Source organism: Chiloscyllium plagiosum, chromosome 17, assembly GCF_004010195.1.
Source record: "Chiloscyllium plagiosum isolate BGI_BamShark_2017 chromosome 17, ASM401019v2, whole genome shotgun sequence".
Lineage (NCBI taxonomy): Eukaryota > Metazoa > Chordata > Chondrichthyes > Orectolobiformes > Hemiscylliidae > Chiloscyllium > Chiloscyllium plagiosum.
Genome location: NC_057726.1, coordinates 5,757,388 through 5,767,507, shown reverse-complemented (window position 1 = coordinate 5,767,507; position 10,120 = coordinate 5,757,388). Strand labels below are relative to the sequence as shown.

The 10,120-nt window shown below is 42.9% G+C and overlaps 1 protein-coding gene across 4 annotated transcripts in view; it reads right to left on the bottom strand.

The window, feature by feature from the left end:
* Positions 1-10,120, bottom strand: part of cdh11 (cadherin 11, type 2, OB-cadherin (osteoblast)) — a 242,668-nt gene that overhangs the window by 82,894 nt on the left and 149,654 nt on the right. For all 4 annotated transcript variants that reach the window (XM_043706549.1, XM_043706546.1, XM_043706548.1 and 1 more), the window contains 2 exons: positions 9,090-9,384; positions 4,884-5,003 (listed from right to left, as the gene is read on the bottom strand). In XM_043706549.1, coding sequence (XP_043562484.1) covers positions 4,884-5,003; positions 9,090-9,384 — 415 coding nt within the window. The remainder of the gene's footprint in view (positions 1-4,883; positions 5,004-9,089; positions 9,385-10,120) is intronic.

The window sequence follows — 10,120 nt, the reverse complement described above, 5'->3', positions numbered from 1 at the left end:
ACTTGTCCTACCTGTCTATCTTCTTTTCCACCTATCCACTCCACCCTCCTCCCAGAACTATCACCTTCATCTCCTCACCCACTCACCTATTGTACTCTATGCTACTTTCTCCCCATCCCCACCCTCCTCTAGCTTATCTCTCCACCCTTCAGGCTCTCTGCCTTTATTCCTGATGAAGGGCTTTTGCCCAAAACGTTGATTTTACTGCTCCTCAGATGCTGCCTGAACTGCTGTGCTCTTCCAGAACCACTAATCCAGAATCTGGTTTCCAGCATCTGCAGTCATTGTTTTTATCTATTTCCCATGGCTAACCCACCTAGCCTGCACACTCTCGACACTATGGGGCAAGTTAGAGACTAAAAAGCTGCAGATGCTGGAATCCAAAGTAGACAGGCAGGAGGCTGGAAGAATGCAGCAAGCCAGGGAGCGTCAGGAGGTGGAGAAGTCAATGTTTTGGGTAGAACCTGAAAAAGGATTATACCCAAAACATTGACTTCTTAACCTTCAGATGTTGCCTGGCTTACTGTGGTCTTCCAGCCTCCTGCTTGTCTACTATGGGTAATTTCCCATGGCCAATCCATCTAACCTGCTGGGTTGTGGGGGGAAAGCGGAGCATCCAGAGGAAGCCCATGCAGACATGGGAAGAATGTGCAAACTCCATACAGACAGTCGCCGGAGGCTGGAATTAAACCTGAGTCCCTGGCACTGTGAGGCAAGTTACTGAGCCACCATGCTGCCCCTAAAGTTATTAGACATCATCCTTGTTAGTGTCAAAAGGTGTGGTGCTGAAACAGCACAGCAGGTCAGGCAGCATCTGAGGAGCAGGAGTGTCTACGTTTTGGGCAGAAGTCCTTCATCAGGAATGTCAGTGGTCCTTGTCTTTTTTAAAGACAGTGAGCCAAGATTCATTGCCTAGGTTCTGAGATCAGTGGGTATAGCTTTCTCCTTGCCTCTGAGTCAGGAGGTTATGGGATTAAGTTAGAACATGAGGCCTCAAGGACACAAACGATGTTAATGTTGAGCGAGTGCTACACTGCTGCAGGAGCTGTCCTTTGCACCAGAAGCTGAACTGAGCCTTAATTGTGTGGATGTAAAAGCATTCCATGTTGCTACTCTGAAGAAACATGTGTACTTTCTCACCAAAGTCTTATCTCTGAACCAAGATGCCAAAAGAAACAAAGAAACATTTACCACACTGCTGTTTTCCAGAGCTGGCTGTGGGCAAATTGACTGCCATGTTTGCCTGTGCCAGAACAGGTGATAAACCACGTGCCTGCAATCTTCCTCTTCTGAAGCCAAATCAAGGACAGTGAACAACATTTTCAATCCAATCCTACTTTTTGGATCTCCATCGGCCTCCCTCAGAGATTGCCCCAAATGTTGCTCATTCATTGGACTGGAGAAATTTGATTGGATTCAGAGGAATGTCAGAATAGTCACTCTGCCTCTCATTGAGGCACTTCAAAGAGTCAGTGCACTTAAAATAAAAAGTGCTTGACTGTCTGCAAAGTGTTGTGGGAATTCCTATGGTAATGAACATCACTTTCAAAATGCAGGTTTTCTTTCTAATCTTTCCTTGTGGCTCATTCTCTTCCAATATGTGAATGAGCCCTGGAGATAAACATTCAGAGGAAACCATAGCCAAAATACTAAAAGACTCTTTCACAAGCAGTTCCAAGGACCGAGTATAAAAGCAAATTAGTCCCGCTCCCCTCATCTGAATAAATTATGCAAATACAAAATGCCTGTATAACGCTCTGTAAACCACCAGAGTGATATAAAACACAAGGTTATATTGTTTATAAACTTTAAAAATTGCTTTACAGTTGCTCTGTTCCCACTCCTGGACAGTAATGAGGTTCAGTCTTATTTAATGCCTATTATGGCTCAAGAGAAACTGCATTGTTAACCATGGTTACGGTCCCAAAACAAACCTAATTTTCATTTAGAGACAGCGCTTTTCTCCGGTATTTCAGTTTTGTTTCATTTTCAGTAAAAGGATGGAAAGCAGAGCAAGAGAGTGCAAGCAAGAGAGACAGAGAGAGTCAGAGAGTGAAGAGAGAACACGAGAGAGAGCGCAAGAGAGAGTGAGAGAGAGCATAAGAGAGAGAGTGAGAGAGTGAGAGAGAGTGAGAGAGGGAAAGAGAGGAAGAGAGAGCAATGAGAGAAAGCATGGGAGAGAAAGAGAGCACAAAAGAGAGAGGGAGCAAGAGAGAGAGAGAGAAAAGTGAAGTGGAGTGACTGGAAGAAGGGGAGGGAAAAGTTGAGAATTGAGAGAAGGTGAGAAAGGGGAGGCAGGAGAGAGTGGGAGAAGAGGTGAGAGACAGTTGATAGAATGGCTATCCATTAGCAAACACACTGCTGTAGTTAGCACCTACAACACACTGACTGTGACATTTTGTGGAGGAGGTTCACCCTTTTTCCGAAGGAATGCAGGGATGGGCATTTAATGTTGATTTGCTGATTTTTGAGGAGGATTGAAAAGCAGGATGGCAGTGATTGGAGAATTAGGTGATAATTTCAAAGGGAAGGAGAGTCACGATTTAAGCTCTGAGTAAATATTATATCTATTTTCAGAAGGTAATCCATGCTTTTTCATTTCAGAAAGTTCTGAATTCACTATTCAGAGAAGTGACAGGTGTTAAACATGAGTCAGGAGTGCGATTCATATCTACCTGTGGTTCAATCTCACAGCAGCTGGATAATAAATCACAGGAGCAGGAGCAGGCCATTCATCCCCTCAAGTCTGTTCTCTCATTTAATAAAACTGGTTTGATCTATATCACAAAGCCATGATTGATCTGTATCATAAATCCGTTTAAGCCCCGTATCATTTGATACCTTCACCAAACCAAAACTTATCAGTGTCAGTCTGGGAATGTACTAATGGTTCCCAATGTCCAGAGTTTTCTGTGAGAGACATATCTAGATTTTGACGATTGTATGAGTGAAGAATTGCTCCTATTTTAAGACTGTAATTTCCATTCCAATAACAGAGGAAACAATTTTTCTCCATCCCTACCTCCTTTAAACATTTCAATGCCTCAATATCTCAACTATATCATCCTTCAGTCTTTATTTTGTAATATTCAATATTAGAATATAGATATTGTTGGCAAGTCAATATTAAATGTCCATCCCAACCTGTCCTCCAAAGTTTGGTAAGCCACCTCCTCAAAACATTACTGTCCGTGTTGTGTAGGTGCTGAGCATGCCTTGCGCATGGACCGTTAAGCGGTGGGTTTTCTCAGTAATCCAGAAGCTGCATCGTTGTGTTTTTATTTCAGTTATCTTTACCTGCTGCTGCAACGTTTACGTCATCCCATGTAACAAAACAAACTTAGCACGTGGGGGATATGGGCACCAATTTGAGACTGGGATGATCAGGAATGTCTTTTCTCAGAGGATTGAAAGTCGTTGGAACTCATTGTCACAAAGAATTGTGGAAGCAGAGCTTCTGTGTACAATTAGGGCTGAGATCAATAGATTTTTGATTAGTTGGTGAATCAAGGGTTACAGTGAAAATGCAGGAAAGTGGGCATGAGGAATGTTAGAGCAGCCACGATCCTAATGAATGGCAGAGCAGGCTCGAGGGGTTGAATGGCCTACTCCTGTTCCTATTTCTCACGGTCTTATTGAAAATATTTATTACAGCTCATTAATATATACAGTTTATACTTTCACAGACATACCCGTATCTGAGCTAACATTCAGTTTTTGCTTGACAAAGTGCAATATGCTCTCATTAGTGTGTCATGTTACAAGTGGCCCCAGTTAAGCTGAAGTCAGATGGCATGGTGACTCAGTGGTTAGCACTACTGCCTCACAGCGCCAGGGATCTGGGTTCAACTCCAGCCTCAGGCAACTGTCTATGTGGAGTTTGCACGTTCTCCTTGTGTCAGTGTGGGTTTCCTGTGGGTGCTCTCATTTCGTCCCACAGTCCAGGTGGATTGACTATGCTAAATTATCTCTTGTATTCAGGGATAGGTGTGCTAGCCATGGGAAATCCAAGATTACAGCGACAGAGTAGGAGAATTAGTGTAGGTGGGATGCTCTTTGGAGAGTCAGTGTGGATTGTTGGGCCAAATGGCCTGTTTCCATAGCTATAGGTATTTTATTGAGTCTGAGACCTATAGACATAAGGAGTGCACAATGATGGAAAAGACATCTTGAGCCTAACTACTAAAGGCATGCTGACATACTGTGAATGTAAAAGGCATACTGACCATGAGGCATAACACAACATGCATGATCATTAATAATGAAACTAGCATGGTATTCCTGATTTATTTCTCTTGTCATCATGATAGAATTTGAATTCATTTCCATTTGAACTAGTCCAGTAACATTAACACTGCTCTACCATTCCCTTTAAAGTCTTGGCAATACAAGTCAAGTTTATGCAATCTGTCCTCATAAATTATCTCTGATATTCTTACAGTGATTCTACACTGGTTATCTTCCAAAGCTATTCCATCCTTTCCCAGGTTTATTGGCCAAGACTTGAATGCAGCATTCCAGATGTGTTCTGCCTGGGGTTTGCTAAACCTTTAAAATTATCCTGACAACCCCTGGAATTAAAGGTTACCGACCAGGAACGTGCTGCATCCAACAGGCAGGAGAAAACTCGTAGCAGGATGAAAATAAGGGGTACTTTCTTTGAACCCATTTGGCTATTATCGAAATGTTGGAGAATGGAGTTAAGCGATGAAAACCTCCTGGAATATATTCATTCAGGGTTGGCAATCTATAAATCTTGAGCAAATCATCTGTACTGCTGAAGTGAAGCTTCGTCTTGTAATTCAACCGCATTGTGAGATGAATTTCAACAGTCCGCTCAGCTCTTCCACCACTCTGCACATATTAAAGAGTGATGCTCATACCTGTCTGAGGTTCGACTGAGAAGTAAGGCTGACCCTCGAGAATGCTATACACCAGCCGGGCACTGTTCCCGTAAGATGGGTCATCGGCGTCCGTGGCTGTGACTTGAATGACAGAGGTTCCTGAAAGAGATGGAGATGATCTCATTGTCAAAGGCAGCGAGGGAGTGATAAATGGAGACAGCACATGAAAGAGTGCGCAGCATCCAAACCTGAGCCTTCCCATTCATCACGCTGTCAGAAGCCTGTACCTTGAGCTGTCAATGTTGTGGTGCAAGTGTTTTGTTATAAAACCTATGGCTAACGACACCAGGTACACAACTGTCAGCACTTTAAAAGGGATGTGAAGACATCTTACAAGGATAATACTGGCATCGAGAGAGGCTGCAAATCTTGAGATTATGCCAAATATGTTACATTACAGTGACGTCAGATCAAATGGAACTGGAAACAGTTCTGAAGGAGAGACATAACAGGCTTGAAAGGTTAACTCTATTTCTCTCTCCCCAGATACTGCCAAGCCTGCTGAGTTTCTCCAGCACTTTCTGTTTTCATTTGAAATGGAACTGAAGCATGGGTCTGTCAAGTTCCTGATAAGATAACCTTGCTTACTATCCTCTGTGCATAGCTGTATTGAATTAAGCCTGTTCAGTCATACAGTCATAGAGTCATAGAGATGTACAGCATGGAAGTTGACCCTTCGGTCCAACCTGTCCATGCCGACCGGATATCCCAACCCAATCTAGCCCCACCTGCCAGCACCCGGCCCATATCCTTCCAAACCCTTCTTATTCATATACCCATCCAGATGTCTGTTAAATGTTGCAATTGTACCAGCCTCCACCACTTCCTCTGTCAGTTCATTCCAGCCTCTCCCTGTAGCTCAAATCCTCCAACCCTAGCAACATCCTTTTAAATCTTTTCTGAACCTTTTCAAGTTTCACAACATCTTTCTGATAGGAAGGAGACCAGAATTGCACGCAATATTCCAACAGTGGCCTAACCAATGTCCTGTACAGCCGCAACATGACCTCCCAACTCCCGTACTCAATATTCTGACCTATAAAGAAAAGCATACCAAACGCCTTCTTCACTATCCTTTCTACCTGTGACTCCACTTTCAAGGAACTAAACAACCTGCACTCCAAGGTCACTTTGTTCAGCAACACTCCCTAGGACCTTACCATTAAGTGTATAAGTCACAGGAGTGCTGATCTCACGTGACCACACTTAGTGCCTGAGGATGTTCTTGAGGCATGATCTATATTGGCATCTTAATATAAATCAGTAACTCTTATGCGATACCTATACTGCACAGAGAGAAAACCTGAGGGATAAGCATCAATCAGAACATGTTGAGAGGCAGGATTAGCTTCCCCGTACTTTGTAAAGACTACATATTATCATGCTCACGGGTTCACCAATCTGGCTGATGTGTGTCTTCGGTTTGAAAACTGCTGCTGTAAATCTGTATCATTCAGGTATTGTCAGGAGCTAATTAAGTGTTTACAGCACTTTTAACAATTGATTTTATGTATTGAGCTGAGCAACGTCAATGCTTGGAAATGAGAATTTATACCCATTGCAATGCAGGATATCATTAAACACTCCCCGGACTACTATAGCATGGAAGCAAGATTGGAGGCTCAAAGTGTAACTGCTGGGGAAGCTCAGCGGGTCTGGCAGCATCTGTAGAGAAAGAAACAGCATTAACAGGACATTTCTGGGTGAAGGAGGAGTTTGAGAAGCGGGTCAAAAGTCCATCCATGAAGGGAAGTAGAAACATATTGATATTTTGGTGGAAAGCAAGTTGGAGCCAATAAGAAGCCGCTCTGCATTGCAGGCAATCTGCCTCCGTATGTTGGAAGAGCCTTTGTAAACCAGTTAAGCAAATCAATTGATCTCCCAGAGAGCCACCAGCCAATGCAGTAAAACAACATGATTTTGAGAAGATATTGGGCACCATCTGTCTGCTAGCTCATCAGTAAAGGTTTGGTTAAATTCCAGCTGCGAACCCTTTCTTCCCTCTCTCCACAGATGCAGCCCAACCTACTGAATGATGCTGACATCTCCTGTATTCACAGCTAAAGACTATAAGACATAGGAGTAGGAATTAAGCCATTTGGCCCATCGAGTTTGCTCCACCATTCAAGCATGGCTGATAGGTTTTTCAACCCCATTTTCCACTTTCTTCCCATAACCTTTGACCCCATTGGCAATCCATAACTTACCTATCTTTGTTTTAAATAAATGCAATAACCTGGCCTCCTTCTGTGGCAGTGAATTCCACAGATTCACCACTCTCTGGCTGAAGAGGTTTTTCCTTATCTCCGTTCTAATAGGTCTTCCCTTTACCGTAAGGCTGTGCCATCAGGTCCTCATCTCTCCTGCCAATGGAAACATCTTCCCAACGTCAACCCTGTCTAGGCCTCTCAGCATTCTGTAAGAATCAATCAGATCCCCCTCATCCTTCTAAACTTCACCAAGTAAAGTCCCAGAGTCCTCAAACATTCCTCACATGTTAAGCCTTCCATTCCTGGGACCATTCTTGTGAACCTCCTCTGGGCCCACTCCAGGGCCAATATATCTTTCCTGAGCTATAGGGCCCAAAATTGCTCACACTACTCTAAATGTGGTCTGACCAGAGCCTAAAGTGTATATCGGAAACAAAGTGACACTCCCTCTCCACTGCCTTGCAGTTTACCTCATTCCTAGCTCAGAAGGGTGCCAACTAAAGTAAATCTGTGATGTTCCCATTGTTCACTCTCCAGCACTCTGACTGAGGAAGAAGGTCAGAAACCATCCTGATTGTGGCTGTGCCCCAGAAAATCTAAAACTTATCCCACTCCCCACTCAATATCCTTTTCAGATTCAAAATCTTTATACACCACTGATTCAAACATGACTCTTACCTTCCACTACCAAACATGGAGAGACACTCAACGCCTGCAACAGGCTGGAAGAGTTCTGTGAGTCTACATGTTCCTGAAAATGTTGACACTACTCTTGAGGCTACTCTGTGTCTGATTAAGTCTTCGTTCAACTGACCCTGGAAAATTGGATTGCGATTCGATGCATTGAGATTCTATGTCACATCTGTCTGGTTTTGTAAAGTGTGACATGGAAATTGATTGTGGTTTCTCTCTTCTTTATTCTTTCACGGGATGTGTCTGCTATTGGCAAGGCCAGCATCTGTCACCCTTCCCTAACTCCCCTGAGGTGAAGGTTTGCTCAGCTACTTCAGAATCACTGTGGTTCTGGAGTCACATGTAGGCCAAACTAGTTAAGGATGGTAGATATTCACCTGGAATATTTGGTTTCATGGTCACTATGAGTGCACAAAATCATTTGGTCTCTGTTCTGCCATCCAGTAAGATCATGGTGGATCTAATTGTGACTTTATGTCCTTTCTTGAGTCACCTTCATCTCTTGTGGCTCAAAACTTTGGATATAGTTCATGGCTCAGCATTGGAACGGTGAAGTCCAGACGTAACAAAAGCATTGAGAAGAGTTTCAGAAGCAGACAGACTGTCAAGGATTGGATATGGGATAAAGTGAGGACTGCAGATGTTGGAGATCAAATCTAGGCAATGCTACAGGCTGTTTGGGTAATTGAGTGAATTCAGGTCAGGATTGAATGGTTGCAGTCTCACAGAGAGAGGGATGGAATCAGTGACTAGGAAACAGAGATTGCTGCAAGGGCTGAAGGCAAGTGCTTTGATTTTCCAATATTTAGTTGCGAAGACATTTCTGCTCAGCTAATCGTGGACAATGGACAAGCTGCGGGTTAAATCAAAGACGGTGTATGGTTGATGAGAATAGGATCGAGTGCAGTAATAAATAAGCACTGCAACAAAGGAGTGTTGTAACAAACAGACACAGTCACAGTTAGGTACAGGAATGAATGAAGAGTAGACTGAGGAGTAATGAATATATAGACTACCAAATGCTGACAGCAATGAATAAATAATTGAACAGAGTGAGTAGAATATTGAATGACTATCAATTGAGCATAGAAAGATGAGTATTGTAATAAATGCAAAAATTACTGAGTACAATAATGAACCAGTACCGATCGGAAAATGTGGACTGATGAATGAGAATCTAGTAAGTGAATAATATATTTGCGTAATAATGAACAAGGGCAGATCAAAATGAATAAAGAACAAACTTACACTGTCACCTTTCACACAAACTGATGCTACCTACCCACATTCGACATCTCTGGGACTGTGGCATGATGAGGTCCAGTCAAGAATTCAGGAGGGTTGTCATTAATGTCCTGGACTTTCACAATGAACTCAGAGGGAGGCTCCAAAGGTTTGTTTGTTAGCCGGTCCACAGCTTGTGCCATCAGCGTGTATTCAGCGCGTTCCTCTCGGTCCAGCGTTTTCGTTGCGTGGATGTTCCCTGTTTTCTCATCGATAACAAAGATTGTCCCTGCCCCTTCACCTGACAGGATGTACCTGATCTTCCCCCCTCCGCTGTCCAGATCTGTGTGGAGCTGCAAAAACAAAACACACACCTTGGCGTTACTGACCACAGCTTGCTGACCATTCACTTAACAGAGGCTCACTGCTAGGAACCCTTTCATAGGAAGAGTCTCATGATCAGTGCCCATTGAGAAAGATTCAACATTCAGGATCCTTTTAAAGTGTGTCTCACCATGATGACTTTTTTTAAAGTGGGTCCCACAATTATGATCCCCTGTAAAGAGGGAGACTCACCAATATGATCCCTTTTGAAATGGATCCCATCATTATGACCCTTTTTAAAGTGGGTCTCACCATGACAAACCCTTTTAAACACAGACCACATTTTGATGATCCCTTTTAAAGTGGGTCTCACTGGAATAACCTCTTTAAAAGAAACAGTATCATTATTCTAACCCCTTTTAAAGTGGGAGAACACCATTATGACTCCTTTAAAGAAGGGACACTTTTTTAAAGAGTGTATCAGACTGTTATAACACCTTTTAACGAGGGGTAAGTATCATGTATCCATATACACATCATTATGACTCCTTGTTAAAACGAGATTTTTTTTTTCAAATGATCTCATCATGTGGACAAAGCTGAAAATTTCCTTTCTTTTACTATATGTTTTGATAATTCCGAAAGAGATTCCCAATGTTTGAAGTTTGTCCAATTTGTCCTTGTCTGTTTTTCTCTCTGCAGCTCTTTCCAAGATTGTTTTATTCACCAGCTGACCATCCAATCCCAGACAAGGGAATACCTCAT